The sequence below is a fragment of the Haliotis rufescens genome, unplaced genomic scaffold (assembly GCF_023055435.1).
Source record: "Haliotis rufescens isolate VD_foot unplaced genomic scaffold, xgHalRufe1.0.p SCAF_22, whole genome shotgun sequence".
Classification (NCBI taxonomy): Eukaryota; Metazoa; Mollusca; class Gastropoda; order Lepetellida; family Haliotidae; genus Haliotis; species Haliotis rufescens.
In genome coordinates this window covers 4,647,222-4,672,066 of record NW_025963913.1, presented here as the reverse complement: position 1 = coordinate 4,672,066, position 24,845 = coordinate 4,647,222, and the positions used below count along the sequence as shown (strand labels likewise).

At 39.2% G+C, this 24,845-nt stretch overlaps 1 protein-coding gene across 1 annotated transcript; it reads right to left on the bottom strand.

Moving 5' to 3' along the window:
• Positions 1-1,130: 1,130 nt before the first annotated feature.
• On the bottom strand, positions 1,131-24,771 carry LOC124136312 (NCK-interacting protein with SH3 domain-like). The gene is made up of 12 exons (XM_046502203.2): positions 24,500-24,771; positions 21,499-21,608; positions 19,860-20,008; positions 18,968-19,053; positions 17,881-18,213; positions 16,437-16,598; positions 15,830-15,916; positions 14,806-14,944; positions 14,291-14,371; positions 13,238-13,459; positions 12,843-13,015; positions 1,131-10,502 (listed from the first exon to the last, which is right to left on the bottom strand). Exons 1-12 carry the CDS (start codon positions 24,665-24,667, stop codon positions 10,311-10,313), a joined length of 1,902 nt encoding a protein of 633 aa, XP_046358159.2. The 5' UTR covers positions 24,668-24,771; the 3' UTR covers positions 1,131-10,310.
• Positions 24,772-24,845: the final 74 nt, after the last annotated feature.

The following is a 24,845-nucleotide window of genomic DNA, read 5'->3' as shown; positions in this document are numbered from 1 at the left end:
AAGACAAAAACACATAGTGATGTTGTGATTTGTTATTTATTGTAATTGTTAACAAACATACATCAGTGAAAAACACTGTAACAAGATCAAGAAGCAACCAACTCACACTGTACCCGTGTCAACCACACCGCTCTCACCTGCTAAGCTGATACTATAGCTCACTGTAAATGTCAGTCCTTTGGATTGTTACCATAAGTACCCAGTGAGTACATTCATGCTCAATATTTCCATGAAAACCTACTTCGTATCAACATGACAACTAGTCTACACAGGGTTAGAACTTTACACGAGCCTTTACACGAGAACTTTTTACCCAGCTAGTCGAACCCAGCTACAGTGCAGTCTGTAATACAGCTGAATCAAAGCCTGGTCCCAGTCAGGTCAGATTTGACAAACAAGTGGTTGATAGCATGAACATTTTATCTGATCTTGCTAAAACTAAACTGTTTACTATGGTGACAGAGCAGCATGACTGACATGAACACATGTAATAAATAAACATGCACTGAATATGAAATATTACCCAATATCTTGAATATAATCAGACAATGAAAATGTCAAAATAAGTTTAGTACATCTGTACCAGTTGACAAACACAAACATGTTAGGACTTGGCAGGAACAAAATATATCCAATAATTAACAAAATATTCAAACAAAAATCATTCATACTTAGGTATAAAATCACTAATCATTTCTGACATTATATAATTGTTGTAAAGTTTTGGGAAGACCTGCACAATGATATGAGCTTGCTCATAAACTTTTAATGTTATTTGGACTGACAAAGGTAATGACAAATGTTCTGATTTCATATTGCAAATCACACAAAGCAATAACTGTTTCTTCAACCATCAAATGAATAGCATGTACTCCTTTGTAAATTCATTTAATCCTAAGAGGTGAGGTGAAATGGGGTTTAACGTCGCGCCCAAGATTATTGCACTTATATAGCGACGTGCATGTACTTGTGCGTGTTTGTGTGGCTGCTTGTACTAGTCCGGACTGATGCCGATTTATAGTGCTAGCTCACTGAGATACCATGCCACAGTTTAACATGAATACCCCAATCAGACACAGTATACTGACTCCAAGCTGACCAGTCCTTGTTTTAGCCCCTTAATGCCGAGCGCCAGACAGGGTAACAACAAGTACCATCTTTTAACGTCTTTTGGTATGACGCGGTCAGGGATTGAACCCCGGACCTTCTGCTCTCCGGGCGGACGCTCTACCACTAGACCACGGAGGCGGTCTTTAATCCTAAGAACAGAACCCTGCCAATGAACATGTACTAACTGCTTCAAGCCCCAAGAAAATATTAATACTTAAAGACTATTTACCAGTCTAGTAAAGTGTATACCAGTTTATGAACTTATCTGATATAATACACAGACAGATCATCTTGCAGCAACTTGAAAAAGAAAGTTAAAACTTCCTAAATCATTCCAAACATGACATGCCCATGGTAGCAATCCCCAAGTCAATATAGTGGTAGGTCCACCCAACCCCTTAAAGTAATGTTGTCACTTCTGACCGCCTCCGTGGTCTAGTGGTAGACTGGTTGGCTCAGAGTGGGGATACTGTATCTGAGCGGTGTGTACATGTGAAACTGCAACATGGTATCTCAGTGGGCTAAAATTGGCTTCAGTCTGGACACACTCATGCATGCACGCACGCACACACGCACGCACGCACGCACGCACGCACACATTGCTAATAATCTTGGATGTGATGTTAAACCCCATTTCACCTCACCTCCCTGTTTTCACTTCTGAAATAATGGGACAGTTGAGTTGACAGTGATCTACAACCTACTCATATGCACATAGATATGGCTTTTTATGGAAATCAAACTGAGTACAATGACCGTCAACAGATTTCAAGCTACTTACCTACCAAACCCACCAAGGCTTTGTAAATTGATAGACTTTTCCGAGCAATGGTGGCCGGTTACAACCATCCATGCATGCACAGTGGAGTGGCGGCCTGTTAGATTTACTGTATTGGAGCAATATGTAAGTAAATGGAAGGTAAACTGTGTAAGTTTGTAGGATTGCTATCAAATGTCCTGTAGCAGTTACGCAGAGCATACAATATACTATAGGTATATGCCAGGACACTCTAGTTACATATCAGGTTATGGGTTTTATGGTATAATGTACACTTTTAAATTCAAAGCTGACTTGTCCTAATACACATGTAGCAGCCATAATATTTCCTCTAATTAAATACGTTGCATCCCATGTTTCATTCACTGGTATGAGTGAGTGAGTGAGTGAGTGAGTGAGTGAGTGAGTTGAGTTTAATGCCACCTTAACAGTAGTTCAGTTATTATACGACTGCATGTCATTACTTTGGGTGGAAAGCTCAAGTTACCTTTATGGGTCTAGTACTGACAGATCAAGGATCTGAACATGTCTAGATCCTGGCAGAACTAAGGGATGCAACTCTGAACAGCACATTGCTGTGCCACTGTGCCAACTGTGCTCCTTATTTTCACAAAAGAACATTGTCCATTAGATCTGTATCATCTGATGGATCACGACTTAAGGCTATAAAATATATCTCATTTCTCATGACCCCCCTGCCTGATATATATTTTCTTATTTTAGTCACTGATAAGAAAAGATAGTTCATCTGCAAACAATCAGGGTCTGGTATTCTTTTATAATAATCAAATCATTGTTCACTTTATGTGTCTACCAGTATTTTAGGTGGCAGTGGGGTAGCCTAGTGGTTAAAGCATTTTCTCGTCATGCCGAAGAACTGGGTTCCATTCCCTACATGGGTACAATGTGTGAAGCCCATTTCTGGTGTCCCCGGCTAGGATATTGCAGGAATATTGCAAAAAGTTGTGTAAAACATTACTCACTCCCTCACCAGTACTGTTGTGTTTTGTAGCTTACCGAAGTGGAACAATTCATCACATACTGGCGGTTTTCTGAGACTATAAATGTCAGCTCACAAAGGATGTAAGTGAGAGTATAAGCTACCGAGACCTGAATACTGAAGAAACATAATATCACATTGGCATGATTTGATCTAGAGATACATGACAAAAACAAGTTATCTTCAAAAATACTATTCAATCTTGTTCTAAATCCTTAAATAATGCCTGGTCAGCAGATGACCTAGGTTAATGATGAGGTTGATTATTGTTGAAAAAAACACCCAATTCCTTAAAAATCTATAAAAAAAACCATGCTGTGAAACAAAAAAACCCACATGTAATGTAAGATTTAAACAAACATCTAATCACAAGAATAATAACAAATAGCAAAATCTTTAGACTGTAGGAATAGTGTCTTAAAGAATATGCACTCATATAAAACTGTGTGTACCTTAATGTTTGATGAAGAAGAAAGACAAAAAAAACAAAATGCATTATAAGCTTGAAAAGTTCAAACTGATGGGTCATTTATATTTTATTAATTGTTTCACTATTTCGGACTCACTATTGCATGCCAAAGGCCAAAATAAAAATAAACTTTAAGTCATTAACTACAAATATCTTGGAAGTGCAAGTTGCACAAACCCAAACAGATGCAATATCTTTCTAATAACTTTCTAATATCTTTGACACACACATGTTAACAAACTATTTCTGTGCATTATATCTGTTGAGTTTCAGCAGCAATGAAAAAGTGTCAAAATCAACCATGTATGCTTCCCATATCAAGTCATCAACAGATATTAACTTGTTGGATCACAGATTTCTTCCGCCAAAGTCAGATGTTGGAAGAAAGAGAGAAAAGCAAAAAATGACATCAGCCTCAATCTAAATGATCTAGGTACTTGCATTTTCGAATTCTACTAGTCTGTTACATGTTGCTTATCACTGAAGACTAAGGTAAGCTAAATTAATAGACAAGTTAAATTGAGTATGATAACAGTGTTGAGGATTTTTCTAAAAGTACTTTTGTGTCTGATGAGTTGGCTGAAAGACGTGTCTGTCTGGAGAAAAATATTTTTGTTGTTGTTCAAAATAAGTTCAGTGGATCCATGGTTCAACAAATTAGAGACTAATGGCCATAAAGTCATAAGTTTAGACCTCACAGATACCATCAGTATATGGACATGCTGGGATGTGATGCTTGTTCTAGGATGTCTAAGAAACATTTATCCATTTCATTTTGATTGATGTGTATCTAATCAAAGCAAGTCAACGAAGAGACATACAACCAACTTGTACGTCAGCACCCCGCATACTCTCACATCAATCAACAGGTAGAAACTTCAGGTTACTTCCTACAACCAACTTGTACATCAGCACACCGCATACTCTCACATCAATCAACAGGTATAAACTTCAGGTTACTTCCTACAACCAACTTGTACATCAGCACCCCGCATACTCTCACATCAATCAACAGGTAGAAACTTCAGGTTACTTCCTACAACCAACTTGTACATCAGCACCCCGCATACTCTCACATCAATCAACAGGTAGAAACTTCAGGTTACTTCCTACAACCAACTTGTACATCAGCACCCCTCATACTCTCACATCAATCAACAGGTAGAAACTTCAGGTTACTTCCTACAACCAACTTGTACATCAGCACCCCGCATACTCTCACATCAATCAACAGGTAGAAACTTCAGGTTACTTCCTACAACCAACTTGTACATCAGCACCCCGCATACTCTCACATCAATCAACAGGTAGAAACTTCAGGTTACTTCCTACAACCAACTTGTACGTCAGCACCCCGCATACTCTCACATCAATCAACAGGTATAAACTTCAGGTTACTTCCTACAACCAACTTGTACATCAGCACCCCGCATACTCTCACATCAATCAACAGGTATAAGCTTCAGGTTACTTCCTACAACCAACTTGTATGTCAGCACCCCGCATACTCTCACATCAATCAACAGGTATAAACTTCAGGTTACTTCTTACAACCAACTTGTACATCAGCACACCGCATACTCTCACATCAATCAACAGGTATAAGCTTCAGGTTACTTCCTACAACCAACTTGTACGTCAGCACCCCGCATACTCTCACATCAATCAACAGGTATAAGCTTCAGGTTACTTCCTACAACCAACTTGTACATCAGCACCCTGCATACTCTCACATCAATCAACAGGTAGAAACTTCAGGATACTTCCTACAACCAACTTGTACATCAGCACCCCGCATACTCTCACATCAATCAACAGGTAGAAACTTCAGGTTACTTCCTACAACCAACTTGTACGTCAGCACCCTGCATACTCTCACATCAATCAACAGGTATAAACTTCAGGTTACTTCCTACAACCAACTTGTACGTCAGCACACCGCATACTCTCACATCAATCAACAGGTATAAACTTCAGGTTACTTCCTACAACCAACTTGTACATCAGCATACTCTCACATCAATCAACAGGTATAAACTTCAGGTTACTTCCTACAACCAACTTGTACATCAGCATACTCTCACATCAATCAACAGGTATAAACTTCAGGTTACTTCCTACAACCAACTTGTACATCAGCACACCGCATACTCTCACATCAATCAACAGGTAGAAACTTCAGGTTACTTCCTACAACCAACTTGTACGTCAGCACCCTGCATACTCTCACATCAATCAACAGGTAGAAACTTCAGGTTACTTCCTACAACCAACTTGTACATCAGCACCCTGCATACTCTCACATCAATCAACAGGTAGAAACTTCAGGTTACTTCCTACAACCAACTTGTACGTCAGCACCCTGCATACTCTCACATCAATCAACAGGTATAAGCTTCAGGTTACTTCCTACAAGTACAGAAGATCAGCACACTGCCTGTGCACACTGGGGAATGTGAGGACTGAAAGACTACAGGGAAGAACAGAGATCACACACTGCAGCAATAGAACAGTGTCCATAGCAACCTTGGACAGCAGCAGCAGCACTGACAAGGACGCGGAGATATCCTGTCATTTTCACTTACAAAGAAATGAACAACAATTCATACTAAATAATGCCAATAAACAGCTTATTTGATTAATCTGCTTTTGCACATTAATATTGCATTTAAAGACTAGAATAATTATAAAAAAACCTTCAAAATTATGAATATGAATATATAGAGTAGAATCAAGGTGCTGCCAGGAATTACAGATTATCGGTCAACAAGCAGAGTAAATAAACAGCCACTGGCAAACAGATCATCAGTAATTTCAGGTTTCTAGTCAGTTATTCTATAAAATACCCATTTTCAGTGAAGAAGAAAATGCACACATACAACCTACAGACACTTCACTAACATGCTGCAGTCAACCTGTTGCTTCAGTGATATAGGCTTATCAGTCTGTGACATGATCAATGGTTGACACCATCTCGTATTGTTCTAAAACATGCAGCAGTACAACATCATATAGTTTTCACTGACCAATCAGCTTTGAGAACCACTAATTTGCACATATGCAAAACATCAAGTTTTTTTAAATGATCATAACTTTTTTCTCATTACAGTAAAAAACAGTGAGAACAATTTTCTTGATCTATTCTAATCAAAATTCATATAAAATATAGTATTTTAGTCTTTCATCAGTATGAGTACACCATGTTGACTGCAGTGCCAGAGTGTAGGCTGCACATGACGACGCAAACACCATATAAAATATGCAATGTTAAACAATCATATTACAAATACAACACAGAGACATACAAAAAGACATACAAAAAAACAGCACTGACTCTCACAGATCAATACTTGTCAGTTCAACTGAATATACATCTTGTCAAGCATCCTGCCAGTCATGAAGAATAAATATTGCTTTAAATCATCCCTGAAATTGACAACAGAAGCTCTCTACTTGGGCCTGGCCAAGACACAAGTGTTGCTCAGAGTACAGCACTCCATATGATCAAACAGACCGACCCTGGATCTCACAGTGACAATATCAGGTCATTTTACCCTTGTTTTTCATCATACAGTTTGCAGGCTGACTGATCGAGTGGGTTTATCAGGTCCTAGAGCAGAAACTGTTTACAAACAGGTAGCCACAAAATGTCTAGTCAAGCACATTGAGTTAAAGTTGAAGGGACCTAAATATGAGGTTCGACAAAACCGAAAAATGAATATGGCATACATTTACCAATTGGTATAAGTTCACACTTAGCTTCAATCGATTCTACTGTAAAGTTACGTTCTGTAGGTGTAGAAACATCTGATACAGTTATCCTACCAATAAAACCAGGCCATCACCCTATGGCTCAGTCACCTTAAGCCTTGTTCATTGATCCATGATGACTGATGAGTCGAGGTAAGATCGACTTATAAGAGTAAATTTGTGGTGGAAGTTTTATTTTGGACTGGAAAATGACTTCGAGACAACTGTTACTTTGACACATCCATTTGGACACATCAGAGCTTAAGTAATGATGAATAAAGAAGGATTAAGCAGGGACCAAGCTTTTACTTCAACACACCAAAACCATGATGTTTGAATGTATTTATCATTTCAATGATAAACATAAACATTGCTAGGAGAACAGTCTGCTACTACATGCACATAATGCTCTCAGGTTTCTCTATTCCTTCAATAAAAACACTATTTCTTATTTTCATGTTTATAATTTATGATTGCTTGATAAGATATGGCAACACCATATGATAGGGTATTCCTTCATTGAATGATAAGGTATGGCTATATCATAAGGTAAACAGCAATCTTAGCACTAAACAAACTTGTACCATAACACTGACTTGTCACTAAGATGACATCACTTAATGGGTCTAGCTGAAATGCCTTATCTTGGCCTGGCCCCAGTGTCTCATCACACATACAAGCATAAATGTAATGACAGTACCATAGCAAAAATAACACAGGAAAGTCAGAAAAAAACATCAGAATAGCAAAAAGATTGTCTTACTGACTTTTTTTTATCAAAACATCAATGTTGAAAATGGTCAGTATTTCATTAATTTTACTCCAAGCACAACCATTCACCTGTGTTTCATAAAACAGCAACAAGGACGTCGCAGTGAGTTCCACAAACCCTCACTGACAGGCAATGTTTCTCACAATGGCCACGATCCATCACCATGATCATTAGTCTTGAGATTCTTGTGTCTCTCCTCACTACTGACTCTGTACATGACCTGTGTGTTGTAAGCAGCATCATGCACCACACAGGGTCTGGCTGTATCATGCCTAATGAGTGACGATGTTGTAAGTCAGATACCAGGTAATACAGAAACAAACAATTCACTCTCAGTATTTTAGCATCAGCAAAAACTCCCATCAGCAAAATAGTTCTTTAGGACTTCATAAGTTGTTTTCTCACAAATTTTGGGTCAATGGCTAAAAAAGAAAGAAAAAGATCTTTCCATTTCATATGTTTTCGTGCACATCTTTGACAGTTGTCATTTTTGTGAAATGTGACAAGCTTGTAAATAAAACATGGAGAAAAAAGCCACACACTGCTTGGTTTAGTGGAGAAATAACAAATAACTTTGAGCTTGAGTAAAGGTAAACATATCAATGGTATCTTTGTAACCTAAATGACATATATGTCATAATTTATTGGTATTCAAACAAGCAACCATGATAACAAAACAACATTTCCATTATCCTTATTAATGACGTCAGTGATCAATGAATTTGTTTTCATCCTAAACATGTACTTACAGCTCCTCTAAATAAATCTAACTTTCTGGATCAAAATCCATTTTGTTAGATTAATGAATTCATATTATCATGATTATAGATAGACATTTCATAATATGCCAGAAAATGGATTGTCCAAAAATAATTTCTTCGGATACTGGCACACACTTGGTATCAAAGTTATTGTCCATTCCTATTCCCCTGTGCTATGATCCCTTGACAAAGTCTCTGTCATCACATGAACACACAAACTGTGGAAGTTTTTGTTCATCATTAGTCATGCAGGCGTGGTATATATTCTGTTTGGTACAGAAACAATCTCATTAAAACCAGATCTTTCACTCTGATACTAGACCTCTGTGTGTGAAAATCTCAGGACAACTCATGTCAGGTGACTAGAGTGACCTTTGATGGACTAATCCAAATGAGGCATGCATGGGTTCTTGAGCCAAGCTGGTGTAAGCTTTTCAAAACAGTTTGTCTTAATTTTTCTACCACCTTGATTCGGAAACAAATGACACAACTATTCCTTCAATGTTACTCATTTCTGGTGGAGATGCATTGAAGTTCAGAAATGACACTGATAATAGAGCCACAAAAATATAATAGCACGACCTTCATTAAGCCGATTTGGGAATGGTGGTTAAAATTTGTTTATGAGACAGAAATCAGAAATGCTGGTCTGAGTGTTTTGCTCATTTCTGCTGAGAACTTCAAAGCCTTGACGCTGACTGGCTATCAGAAAGTTCACCTGACACGACCTCCTATGAAAGTTTTCTCAGATCATGGCACAGAGAGGTAAAAGATCTGACCTTACAAAAGGCCTCCTCAGTTAAAAGAAGGTGAAAGCCCAAAGAACACAGAACACACACGTTGCTCAGAACAAAGACATTCTTCTAAAATTGCACATTATGACATTATGGCAGGTAGAGCATACATATATCCTATACATCAACAGGGCGCATATAAAACCTAGAAAGTTCCAAGACTTTCCATGATTCCATACCTGTTCACCATGTCCTAAGTGTCATTAGCTGACACCCAGCACTACTTGAATGAGTACAGATGAACCTGGTTGCTGTTACACGTACTAGCCTGCAGGGATGTACCTGGCTTATTTAGTTTGGGATGAGGAATATTTGCATTTTCTTTTCAAAGACCATTTTTTTCTCACTGAGTGACCTGACAAAGTTGATATTTTCATGAGTGGCACAGCGTTATTCCTTTTTATTTTCATTTTATCAATTATGTAAAATCATATATAACGTTTACTAGAAAACCATGCTACCAAATTATGAAATAGCAGCATTTTCTGTACTCTGTATTTTTGTTGTGTCCATTTTATGCAAAAGGGCACCTGGTATTTTTGGCTAACATTTTTCATAAAATTCAAATATTTTAGATTGTATCTTGCAGACTGCGTATGCCACAAAGCAAGCTTTGAGCAACCTCACAGCAGAATAAGGCAGTAACAGAGCTGAGCATGCTGAACAAAATGCTGTAAATAGTGGGAGATAACGTGGTGTCATCCAGCAGGCAGATGTTAGGAAATAGTGTAGAGCCAAGACAGCAAATACAGACGAGACTGACCAGCCTTCACTTCTATCATCACTATTGTTCAGACCTCATCAGATGAATCAGTGGTCACCTCCCACCCACACATCCGGTGCTCCTCCACCCCAAAGGCTGGAGGCTCGGGGGACTCAGGTGGGGCTGAGTGTCTGGTCGTTCTCCAGCAGGATGAGGGTACACAGCTCCTTGTCCTCTGGGACATCGGCCTCCTCGTCAGCGATGGATCTCAGGATATAGAAGAGTTCTTCCTGGCGGTGGTAGAACTCCTTGTAGTTGGAATTCTTTAGCACAAGCTTCGTCAAGACCAGGTAGGATGTTCGAGTCTGTGGAGGAAAGTTCAGGTGTCAGAATGTATCCAATAAGCCTTACCAATCATATCAATGTTAAGACTGTCATAAAGAGTAACTAGTCTACACTAGGACTGTTACAAGTCTACATTAGGACTGTCACAAGTCAACACTAGGACTGTCACAAGTAAACACTGGGACTGTTACAAGCATACACTAGGACTGTCACAAGCCTACACTAATACTGTCACAAGTAAACACTAGGACTGTTACAAGCCTACACTAGGACTGTTACAAGTCAACACTAGAACTGTCACAAGTCAACACTAGTACTGTCACAAGTAAACACTAGGACTGTCACAAGTAAACACTAGGACTGTTACAAGCATACACTAGGACTGATACAAGCCTACACTAGTACTGTCACAAGTAAACACTAGGACTGTCACCAGCCTACACTAGGACTGTCACCAGCCAATACTACAACTGTCACAAGCCTACACTAGCACTGTCACAAGCCTACACTAGGAATGTCACAAGCCTACACTAGGACTGTCAAAAGCCTACACTAGGTCTGTCACAAGCCTACACTAGGACTGTCACAAGCCTACACTAGCACTGTCACAAGCCTACACTAGGACTGTTACAAGCCTACACTAGGACTGTCACCAGCCAATACTACAACTGTCACAAGCCTACACTAGGACTGTCACAAGTCTACATCAGAGATGTCACAACTTACAAGCCTACAATAGGACTGTCACAAGCCTACAGTAGGTCTGTCACAAGCCTACACTAGGACTGTAACAAGCCTACACTAGGACTGTTACAAGTTTACACTAGGACTGTCACAAGCCTACACTAGGTCTGTCACAAGTCTACATCAGAGATGTCACAACTTACAAGCCTACACTAGGACTGCCACAAGCCTACACTAGGACTGTCACAAGCCTACACTAGGACTGTCACAAGCCTACACTAGGACTGTTACAAGTCTACACTAGGACTGTCACAAGCCTACACTAGGTCTGTCATAAGCCTTCACTAGGACTGTCACCAGCCAAGACTAGGGCTGTCACCAGCCAACACTAGGACCGTAACCAGCCAACACTAGGACTGTTACAAGCCTACACTAGGACTGTAACCAGCCAATACTACAACTGTCACAAGTCTACACTAGGACTGTTGCAAGCCTACACTAGGACTGTCACAAGCCTACACTAGGACTGTCACAAGCCTACACTAGGACTGTCACCAACCAATACTACAACTGTCACAAGCCTACACTAGGACTGTCACTAGCCTACACTAGGTCTGTCACAAGCCTACACTAGGACTGTCACAATCCTACACTAGGACTGTCACAAGCCTACACTAGGACTGTCACAAGCCTACACTAGGACTGTCACAAGCCTACACTAGGACTGTCACAATCCTACACTAGGACTGTCACCAGCCAACACTAGGACTGTCACAAGCCTACACTAGGACTGTCACAAGCCTACACTAGGACTGTCACAAGCCTACACTAGGACTGTCACAAGCCTACACTAAGACTGTCACAAGCCTACACTAGGACTGTCACAAGCCTACACTAGGACTGTCACAAGCCTACACTAGGACTGTCACCAGCCTACACTAGGACTGTCACAAGCCTACACTAGCACCGTCACCAGCCAATACTACAACTGTCACAAACCTACACTAGGACTGTCACAAGCCTACACTAGGACTGTCACAAGCCTACACTAGGACTGTCACAAGCCTACACTAGGACTGTCACCAACCAATACTACAACTGTCACAAGCCTACACTAGGACTGTCACTAGCCTACACTAGGTCTGTCACAAGCCTACACTAGGACTGTCACAATCCTACACTAGGACTGTCACAAGCCTACACTAGGACTGTCACAAGCCTACACTAGGACTGTCACAAGCCTACACTAGGACTGTCACAAGCCTACACTAGGACTGTCACAATCCTACACTAGGACTGTCACCAGCCAACACTAGGACTGTCACAAGCCTACACTAGGACTGTCACAAGCCTACACTAGGACTGTCACAAGCCAACACTAGGACTGTCACAAGCCTACACTAAGACTGTCACAAGCCTACACTAGGACTGTCACAATCCTACACTAGGACTGTCACCAGCCAACACTAGGACTGTCACAAGCCTACACTAGGACTGTCACAAGTCTACACTAGGACTGTCACAAGCCTACACTAGGACTGTCACAAGCGTACCCGGGTCCTCAGCATGACACGCCAACACTTTTTACCACTAGGCTACCGCACCCTCCCTCGTCAACAGATGAATATCTCAATCCTATCAATCAACAGCAGTAATTATAAAAATGTTAAGGTTACCAGATCTCCTGCAGACAGGTTAGCCAGCTGTCTGATGATGATGTCGATGAGGACCATCGCATCATTGGTGTAGAGCAAGTTGGCGGTGCCGGGGAAACTATAAAGGTCTTGCATAAACTTTATCACAGAGTGGGGAGGTTCAGGCAGGTGCTCAAACATGCGGACAGGATCATCTGCAATAAACAATCAGAAATTCAAGAAAGAAAACAGATACTCAACAGTGGCAAACCTCATTATTCAAACACAGAAGTTAATCTCCATTCTATCTTGACAAAAATTGAAGTTAACTCTTTAGTAATAGCAAAGTCAAAGACCGGCTGAGCTAATGTTCTGGGTAGACTTAAACATAACTGATAATCATCTATAAACAAATTAAGTTGCAGTATATCCCCTACCTCCTCTATTGAAGAGCAGCATGAGCTTCTCGGTAAGCGTCTTGGCATTCTGCTGCTCGGACAGTGACTGGATGACCATGTTGTGGTTGACATCCTCGAAGTGCAGATTAAATGCAAGGATCAAGGTGATGAGCATGTCAGTGGCCTGTTCGTCGTGCTCCATTGAGGGAGGGCTTTCGATCAGGTCAAGGACGTGAGCAATGAAAGACTGGTTCAGGTGATCTGCAGATGGAAGGAAAGTTGACCTTTAGATTTGGAATAGCACATAAGTTTTAGCAATACTGCAATATTTTTGTGCCAAGGAAGGACTAAGAATGAGCTTCTTACAGCCATGCTAGGATTATGTTCAGGTACATGTGATGTTCAGGTACAAGTGATGTTCATGTACAAGTGATGTTCAGGTACATGTGATGTTCAGGTACATGTGATGTTCAGGTACATGTGATGTTCAGGTACAAGTGATGTTCAGGTACATGTGATGTTCAGGTACATGTGATGTTCAGGTACAAGTGATGTTCAGGTACATGTGATGTTCAGGTACATGTGATGTTCAGGTACATGTGATGTTCATGTACAAGTGATGTTCAGGTACAAGTGATGTTCAGGTAAATGTGATGTTCAGGTACAAGTGATGTTCAGGTACAAGTGATGTTCAGGTACATGTGATGTTCAGGTACAAGTGTAACCATTAGACTACCCAACTGCCAAACCAACTGCCAAACCAACTTTAGAAACATTAAAACCGTGGATCTGCATTGTCTGTGCAGTTGATAACTGGAGCATAGGTGAAATATTTTCCTAATTTAAGATTCTAAATTTCTATTATAAACAACCTATTATAATCTCTTACAATCAATTCACTACTATGAACAGTTACATAGTACTGGGTCAGTGAAGCACAAATATGAATACAAACAGCATGAAATCTGCATCACATCGCAGTCTCCTGTTAAACGGAACGCCGTCTGTCCCAAAATATGATGTTCACACAGAATTGTTAAGTTTGTTAAGAAGTTAGTCTTAATGCTGGTTCACAACAATAATGAACGTTACCATGAATATTAGCAGGTACATGTTCTCCTGTAGAAAACAACATTGCCATGACTAATGACACGTAGCACAATCTTGTGACATCTGAAAAACGAAATTGAAATAAATCAATACCCAATTCTAAAGGCATATTGTTGTGGTGCCTTCAACTGCAGGTCACAACAGACCAATAATTTCGTCTTTAAGACTAATTTTTTATGAGGTTAATTTCCTAAAAACATACTACAAAAAGATGTTTGAAAAAGCATATTTTCAATGTAACAAATAATTTGTAATTTACTTCCTTATAAACTGTGGGCAGTTCAGGGTAGATGTATCGGCAAACATGGTAAAACCAAACCATGAACTGACCTGGACTCACTGCCATGAGAAAAAGAGTTCATTGCAATGGAAACATGAATGATTCCCCCAAAAAGCTTTTTCAAACTAAATAACAATGGAAAAAAAGGTCACTCACTTGCAAAATTAAAAACAAAGTTGGTCTTGAAATAATTAATTTATAATCTTGTGAAGCCTACCATCAGACTTGCTCTGGATGTCTTCGCCCAGCTCGAGAGGTAGGACCGAGAACAGTAGCATGGTGATAGCCACCTTGTCCAGGCCGCTCATAGCCCCAAACACTTTCAACAGCAGCAGGCGAATACTTAGTCGGGTCTCCTGGGGACAACAGACTTGACATGATGACTGCTTCTCAATCAACCTCAAAACAACATTAAGTGTAGTCCTGGACCCACTTGCACAAAGCGATCTTAGCGCTAAGATGATCGTAACTCCCATACTTTAACATAGGCTTACAATAGTCTTAGCGCTAAGATCGTTTTGTGCAATTGGCCCCTGGGGTCCTTGAGTTTTTCCCAAGCGTATCTTGATCTAGGGACACTGTGACTTTAGTGCCAAATTTAGAGCACAAAATACCACAACTAAAATTGATCAGATATTTACAACCAGATAAAATTATCCATAACCTTTTATCATACGTCCATGTCAGAATGATGGGAGCTGATTGGTCCACATGATTTTCATAAAATACTATTTATCCCACCTTCGAGGGAAATAAGTTGTCAGCATGTGAATAAATCCCTTATACCCCGCCATGAGCAAGACAGGCTGCCTGTGGATTACTGAGAGGCAGATTAATCCCTTATACCCCACTTTGAAGCAAAAAGCTATACGCTTTTTCCGAGTCAATGAAAGTCATGTGACATAGCACAAGCTAACCTCCGCCAATCAAACAGCTGTTTTCTATCAATTTTGAATTTGTTTTAATTCTTTTACAATGTCATATTAAAACATGTCAGTAAGATAAATTTGTTGTAGCAGGATCACTTGGGGTACATGGGGTTTTATGCGTCCCTCGTAAGGTTTTATACCACGAGCCTGAGACGAGTGGTATAAAAACAAACGCGGGATGCATAAAACCCTATATAAACCCTCGTGATCCTGCTACAACTTATAATGTTTTAATCTTAAAACAAATTTGGAGTTAAAATTTAAAGATGAAGTTACATGTAACATGTTTAATTGCTGGAAATTGTAACTTACCATTTGATAGTACTGCACCAAGTTATGTACATATTCATAATTATCTTGAGCAATAGCTTTCCTGCATATTGAAGGTTTGGCATTTTCCTGAAAAAACAAACAAAATAGTTCTATGTTTAGAAGTTGAAGTACTAAGTAAGGGTAAGAGAAATGGATGAAAAACTTGTCTATTACAATTAGAAGCAACATTTTGGTGTAGGTTCTAACACTATTATCATGCAAGTGATGTACAATTCTCTTGTCAACCTCACTCTGTACATCACTTGCTTGATAACGGTGTTAGAACCTACACCAAAACATTGCTCCTTATTGTAATAAAGAAGTTGTTCATCCACATATCTTATCCTTTCTTAATGAACATATTATCTCCTCAAGTGTCTAAAGCATGATAATCATTGAATTCTCGTGTTATTTGACAAGATTAACAAGATATGCTCCATGGTCCACAGAAAACCTGTTTTTGTGACTATGCTGTTCTTGGACTGTGATCATGATGATAACTGCAAAGTGGTACATTGTACAGTTTTCATCACATTATTCAAATCTTGACATTTCACTGTCAAGTGTATATCTGACTATGCTTACTGAAAATATAATTGGTTATTACCAATATGGAGAGCAATTCCTGGAGGTACTCCTTGATGATTGACTCATCCTCGTGGAGAGCCCAGCTTCGTTGTTGTGAGTCGTCCTTACATGACGTCAGTTCTGAAAATATCACCTCCAGTCTGGATGCATCCCGGCTGCCCACCTCCTGAATCTGGTCTGCCTGCAGAGGGAGACTGACATCAGCCCTACACATCCCAGCAGCAACAGCAGCATACACTCACACACATCACAGATTCACTTCGACTACCAGAGGGAGACTGACATCAGCCCTACACATACCAGCAGCATACACTCACACACATCACAGATTCACTTCGACTACCAGAGGGAGACTGACATCAGCCCTACACATACCAGCAGCAACAGCAGCATACACACACACACATCACAGATTCACTTCGACTACCAGAGGGAGACTGACATCAGCCCTACACATCCCAGCAGCAACAGCAGCATACACTCACACACATCACAGATTCACTTCGACTACCAGAGGGAGACTGACATCAGCCCTACACATCACAGCAGCATACACTCACACACATCACAGATTCACTTCGACTACCAGAGGGAGACTGACATCAGCCCTACACATCACAGCAGCAACAGCAACATACACAATATGTTTCATCTCATCGACATACAGGACCATTCAGCTGATACAATCATGCACACCTGTTGTTGACTATCATAACTTAAGTTTGCAACAGATCACGACACTGTAGCTCACCTGAGTATGAAGTCAACAGTCTAGTAAAATGTCAAGTTAAGAAAAGCTGCTGTCACCACTGATATTCAAATTTTCAAACATATGTGTTGAAAGCCTACAGTAAACTAAACACATACCAAATTTGATTACATTTTGCACAGAAATGGTCAAGTAATGGTCTTAAATATCTATTTCAATATGGCTGCCATGGTGGCCATATTGACAAAGTTGAAATTTCTTATAACCATCACTCAAGCCTTTTCTTTCAAATCTAATGAAATTTGGTATAAGTGTATTTAGAAGTAGAGTTCAACACATTTGTTCCCGGTGTGATATCTTAGCAAAGGTCAAATCAAGCTTAAAATAATAAATTTCACAAAAAACAACACATATGTTGTGAAACCTACTGATTAAATCATTTGGTGACATGTCAACAAAAATCACAATTGACAATTTATTGTCTAACAAATACAAATTGTTTCCTGAATGTGCCAGCATTTTTGTATTTGAAGTCCTACGGGCCCTTGACTTGAAATTCGTGTCTCTTACGAGTGGAGGAAAGTTCTATATGATGACCAGATCATTAACAATCATAAGATGAACAAAATGAGTTAAGCATGTTAAGAAAGCTTTCAATTTATCGGACATTGTTACATCTCAAACTGCTTATTATTTCTATGTTTTCTTAAGTTAGTTACAATTAACTTAACCTAAACATGATGAAGAAGTTTACCTCTTTACTGAGTGTTGAAAATACTTTATCCATTGTGGCAGCCAGCTTGGGAACCTTGAAGCCAATGTAACCCAACACTGTTTCAACGGCAACTCTGGACTTGTCGTAACTCAAACCTGTGTTAGTCCGAACTTGTTCCAAAAGTTCAGATCCTAGGTTATTTGGAACGCACAACGCTTTGACGTCAATTTCAGCACTAAATTCTGGAGATCTGAGGTTCTTGACAGGAGATGTGGCGATGTCTACCTTGACAGGGGATGTTCCCATGGCAATAGTGCCATTAGAGCTGGTCTCTTCCTGACCAGAAACAACTCCATCCACTGCTTCTGGTTCCTGGAAAAATACACTGAAATCACATCTATCAACCAATAAAGTGAATGAGTTGGGTTTTGCACTGCTTTGGGCAATATTCCAGCAATATGACAGTGAGGAACACCAGAAATGGGTTTCACACATTGTATCCATGTGGGGAATCGAACCTGCGAGTTCAGCATGACAAGCAACCACTTTACCACTAGGCTACCCCACCACCTCTGAACCAATCTAGAGAAATTACCCAAAATGTGTAGTATTGTGTTGCCACAGAGGCAGTCAATGAACAATAACGTGGCAAGAAGTAGCCCTGAAATGTAGCGACAAGCAAAAACGTTGTTTCTTGTTCTTAACATTTTGTTAACTTCATATTTGAGATACTATCAAGTTTTTGAATGGCAAAAAAGGAAGCAAAGTCCTGTCCACCAACAACAACAGCTGTCAAAGGAAACTACAAGATGCCATTAATAGGACATACCAGCCAGCCATAAACCGTGACCAGGGAGCATATGTTGGCTTACCATGTTTTTTTTCCACCTGTTATCTTATTACCTTTGTTGTTTTTCACATGTACAAATATATGCTCTCTGTATGCTAGCTTCATACACCTGATGAAGGAGTAAGCATATACTCCGAAACGTGTTCCTCATAATGAAGAGCTGACATCCATTCTCTCTCTCTCTCATTGAGATAACTAGAAGCTACTGTACTATATCAATATGCCATAACATATACATAAATCATTAATAGACATGGCAGACAAATGTGTACTCACCAATAAGACAGAGTTTTCTCTTGGGGGAGCTGGTGCAGAGTTTCGCTTGCTGGATGCCGGCTTGTCATTTTTTTCTTGGGCTGTGGCTGAAATTATTCCAGTACATAATACTAAATCTTTCCGAGTGATTTCTACTACAGGGTAATGGTATACAATGTGAGAAAGTATTGGGTTTCTTGATGTATTTTATTTCTTACAAGACCCGCTAGAATTTCCACACACAAAATAAAATATATGGAGGGAGGGGGTCCCCTGCCTACAGCCTCTTTCTATAGAAACCATGGAGATAAAGATCCATTTACAGCTAAACAGGACTTTATATCTTTATACAAAACATTAAACATCCACTGAAAAGAGTCATTACCAAACTTGAAAAATGAATCTTACGCAGTCCATTCATGTGCTTTACATCTGTTTCATTTTCAATGTGTCTACACATTTAGATAAACATACGTCATGAAATGTTTAACTTTCACTGAGAAAATATCCAAAAACGTGAAAAAACGTGTGCATATTTATCTCTCACATCCGTTCATCAAAGCCCTATGAAGAGCTAGCAATTTACGGTCAGTTTGATGTGTAGGGTTATATATTCATGCACCTCACTGTCGCAGTTGTAGCTGTATATCTATATAATTATGCAGAGCAATATGTAAAGTGCACTGAAAGGCTTGCATTTGGCCCATCTGCTCTTACTTCAGAATAAGTATGTTTTTTCACAAGCAAGAGGAAAGTCAGGTCACACAGTAAGCCTACATCCGTGGTGTGGTCACTGGAGCAGAAACAGAAAAAGGCGAGCTACAGAACGGTCAATGTACTGGCCCTTTAGGTTGAATATATTGACTGTCAGTGATTACAATGGAAACTTTTCCCAGCTACACCAGAAGCTTACTTCCTGCAACATCAATGCTACTTTCCCGTGGTGGGGGCGGGGCCTTCCGCCTAGCTGATGAAGCCCGGGCATCTGGGGTAGAAGAAGACTTCTTCACTCTGGATTGCCTGTTGCCATCAGACACCACACTCCGATGATGTATCAGCTTCCTGGAGACCAAGGAAATATCATCAGATACTTGTTCAGAGTATCACAATGAAACAGTACATGCAGACCATTCAGCATTATAAGGATGTTGTACCAGTAAGTGATTTTGGTTGTACATGTTTAATACTGAACTGTTTGATTGGCATTTTTGAAAGTGGGTAAGCAACAGTAAAAACAAGATATTTTATGGATGACAACTTCTTTATTCTATCATGATGCTTTTTACTGTCACAATCAACCATTCACTTCATTCTCTTGTTCATGTTGTTAATATATCAATCAACCATTATCCTTTGTTGATGTTTATCCCTTTCATGAATATTGTTTTTGTTTGTTTGTTTGTTGTTCAACGCCACACTCAGCAATATTCTAGCTATATGACGACAGTCTGTAAATAATCGAGTCTGGACCTGACAATCCAGTAATTGACATCATGAGCATCGATCTACACAATTTGGATACGATGACATGCATCAACCAAGTCAGCGACCCTGACCACCCGATCCTGTTAGTTGCCTCTTATGACAAGCATAGTCGCCATTTGCAGCAAGCATGGGTTGCTGAAGACCTATTCTGACACCAATATTGGTTCTGTTAATCCTTATTATATGTATATAACCATGATAACCCTGTACTGTGCTGTGCTGTCTCACTTCACTCTTGCTTGACAATGGTATAAGGATCTATACCGAAACAACGCATCATAATCATGATAATAGAATAAAGGAGTTGCCATCCATAAAGTATCACTTTACTGATGTTTAACATGTTTAATACTGCTTTGAATAGTATTTCAGTTATTATGGCATGTCTGCTTAATGTGGGAGGAAAGTCCAAGACATATACCACTTTGATAAAAAAATGTGAGCATGGGGTTGGTCCTGACAAACTAAGATCCACAATCAGAGCGAATCTAAGATTTGAATCCGTGATCATAGGATTCTTGCATGCCTGAGGGACACTGATCTGCACACAATGTAACTCCTTATAACACAATATGGCATTTCTTCTTAATCATCACTGTCTTGTTATTTCATTTAACCTGCATGTGTCGTACACAAGAATTGTCTGGTCAAGACTCGATTATTTACAGACCGCTGTCATATTGCTGAGTGAAGCGTTAACGAACAAAAAAAAAAAGAGTCATATCTATGTTAATGTTAACAATGAGATAATGAAAATGAATTTCACATGGCTGGCATAGTTTTTCTCAGCAATATTTCAGCTATATGACGGCAGTCTGTAAAAAATAGTCTGGACCAGACAATCCAATGATTGATATCATGAGCATCAATCCATGCAAATGGGATATGATGACTTTTATCAACCAAATCAGCATTAGTTTCCTGTTACATCAAGCATAGACGCTTTTTACAACAAGCATGGGTTGCTGAAGTCATGTTTTAACCTGGATCTTCACGGCTGGCATGGTAGATATAATTAACAACAGATCAAAATTAAAACAAATTTTCTCGTTAGGAAATCAGTTAACCTGAGCACTTCTCTTTCCTTGTGCGAGTAACTTCCACCATTGCTTGCAGCTTGAAGATGAATTGCTTCAATTGATCCATCGATGAATTTCATAATTTGAGAGACTGGTGCCTGCAAATTTGACAAAAGAATTCTTGGTGTGTGAGCATGAACTGATGCTGTTGAGTAAAAGGGAGTTTAGCATGTTTGGTAAAGTAACTAGCCCGTACTAGGAAACACCTGCACATAATCACTGTCTGAATCATAGTTCTTGATGAAGAAATGTCTCGCTGTCAAATTCAAAATGTTCAGGACTTATAAAGATATTTGTCTTTTACCACCAAAACTGTGTACAGAACCATGAAATAAAACAAATAGAGTCAATAACCAACATAATCTGAAAAAAGGTTGAAGTTGGAAAATAACTTTTAATAAGAATTGGTTACAACAGATGAAAACGAACCTTGTAGACTTTTAACATCAATATTTCTTAAGTATGTATTCAGTGCATCTTTCCCATCATCAGTGCACCTCATGGGATTCTGGGGCAGTATACCATGCTTGTCTGACAGGCTGACAAACTAATTGTGTGTCATCTCAACCTGACGGTTAGGTTCTTGGGTTACAATTGTGATATTTTACATCTCCATCTTTACCATGTTTGCCTTTAACAGGGTTTCCAATGTGTGCTGGTTGTCAATGGTAGGAATGAAAACTAGCTATCAAAATTTGCCTGGTAATGATGAAATATATACTACTCCTAAGAAATGATAATCATCACTGATTCTGTACATGATGAATACTTGGTAACTTATTATCGTGAGATGTAAATATTTAACTTAATGTTAAGAATGTGACTTACTGTGAATATATCATTTTTATCATGATTATCATGCTTACTGTACTCTTTGTATAATAAAGAATACAGCTTACATATGAATACTCTTTCTTATCAATGATATCCTCATGCTGTCAGGAAATATGCATGTCTTGAATGATAAACTATTCAGTATCATGTACATGATCATGATGTAATGGAAACAAAATACATTCCTAAATAGTAGAATTTCTCCATCTACTACTATGTGAACTATCCAGGATACTCTATCTCTAGTTATACTTCAAAGACTTTACCAGGTGCAGCTTACATCACTAACAGCTCAAGCTGCTGGTTGTGGCTCTTGTTTAATTCATGATTCTTGAATGCCTTTTTTGATCCTTAGGGTTAGTTGTGCTAGGGTCAGGTAAGTTACACTTAGCCCTTGTATCCCCTTCCCAATCCAGCACCCCTTTACAATCATTAGGGTTAGGTACCCATTTCCAAAAACAAACACCCCCTCACGATCCTTAGGGTTGGGCACCACTTGCCAATCAAACTTGACCATGTTTACCATCCTTATGGTTCTGGACCCCTTTACAATTATTAGGGTTACTAGAACTTGTGAGTTAGGTTATGGCTTAGCTATCTCTTATAAGAAATTAATCCACTGTAATCTGAGGAAAATCAAAAAAAAATTTTTTATCAAGTTTTGAGTTTCATGGAGAAAATGGCTACTGCATCTGCTAATAAAGGTAAACAATTGGCGCTGATCACTTGGTAAACAAACACTAATGGTTTGTGACACCGCCTGTGTCCTGTGGTAAAGTGTGGCTTATAACATTAACTTATTAGTTATGCTTAGCTTGGAGCTTGCAATGTTAATTGTTATATACTCGGACCCCGTGGTACCGCGGCAATCATGGCATCGCAACATTTGTGATTTCAGGTAGTTCACTCCTCTTAGCGGCTGTCTATTAATGCAAATCAGTATCCAGGAAAATGCTCACTTCGTAAACAATTTCAATTTCCTCGGAATGTTCTGTCTGCTGTAAGTAAGGAGTTATTAATGCGTTGATACTTACTTCTGGCATATTTTTAATATTGCCTTACCCCCATCTATCAATGGCTAATGATATAACCCACAGTTCCCCAAGTAAACTTTCTCTATCGACCTGAACTAGATCATCTGCATATTCCTGGCGACTAATAAGGTAACGGAAGTTACTTAGTCCGCACATTTTTTCCCGCTCTGGGCCGAGAATCTTTTGGGTGCCAAACTTAGAAATACGTTCTTCACTAGTAGCCAAAAGATAAATACATACTTTGGGCGTACTAAGAGTGCTTTTTATATATTTATTGTTGACTTTCAGAATTTTTCCATTTTGTGACCAATATTTCAAATGTTTTTGTCATCCATTTTTTTTTAAAAAACAATGTAAGAATATCATTTCTTATATTTTGTTGTTGATATTAAAAATATTCTTTTCTTACTTTTCGGTAAATATGCATTGAATACCTATTACCATGATTACTGATAACACATTTAGAATTATACTTGTGCTGTCTTTGCACTTGTCTGGACAAATCTCTGATGTCTGGCATGATCATACCAAGTGGTTGGTAGAATTATGTCCTCTTTTCGTCCAGTTCAGACCTCCATACACAACTTTTCTCTGTACCGCGATACGATGGAGTTCTCTCCCTTTATCAAACTGAGCGCGAGGCCCGGCTTTTACTCGGAGCTACTAATGTAAATAATGAACTTTTGTCAATAAAATATGCATTGTAAGATAAAATAAAATAACCTGGTATAGAGAACACGAATAATCATAAAGGTTAGTGAGTGCATTTTGTTTCGTTTAGCGTACATGACAAGTGCCGCGATACCCTGAGGTTGCAGTTTACATACTCCACACACAACATTAATCCGATCCTCCACACAGCGGAAATTGAAATATAAAAAAAGTGACCTGATAAAGTGCACTACTCCCGGGACTTCTACATCTGAAAAACATAAACTGACCTAAAAATCTTGTAAACTTTGCAGGTATCTGGGGTTCATCATGCATCATCATTATGCTCATCTGATCTTGTAAGATCAAATATGTACATGTGAAATATTCAAACCACAGCACAATCGAATTCAAATTACAGCGACAATCATGCGTAATAACCATAATAAGTGTTTCAACTGTTTTCTTACATCAATTTTGATGACATAATTATTGGGGATGTAGCCAAGCTGTCCGATTCCATTTTGAGCGTACAACCAGTCGCTTCTGGATCCATCGAGAACTGTAAACTTGTCGCCTCCCAAAAACGACAAATATTGTGGCAACTTGCTCTTGTAATCGTACAAAGCTCGATACATTTGTAGCTATTTAGCAAACAGACTAACACTCTGAGAAAATACTTAATTATAACGATTACTAAACGTCAAGGGCGGGTTTTCGTCTCAAGAGAGCGACATTTTGAAATCATAGGTCCGCAGTAAAAAATTGGGTTTATTCGTGTGGATAATTCATATATTCGTAAAATACAAATATAAT

Bases quoted from the DNA above. Each gene is read 5' to 3' on its own strand.
- LOC124136312 (XM_046502203.2), bottom strand. From the start codon at position 24,667: ATGTATCGAGCTTTGTACGATTACAAGAGCAAGTTGCCACAATATTTG. The intron at 14,372-14,805 runs GTAGGCTTCACA...TTCGTTTTTCAG, and splicing joins CATCCAGAGCAAGTCTGATG to ATGTCACAAGATTGTGCTAC. The intron at 13,460-14,290 runs GTAACGTTCATT...TTCCATCTGCAG, and splicing joins TGTACCTGCTAATATTCATG to ATCACCTGAACCAGTCTTTC.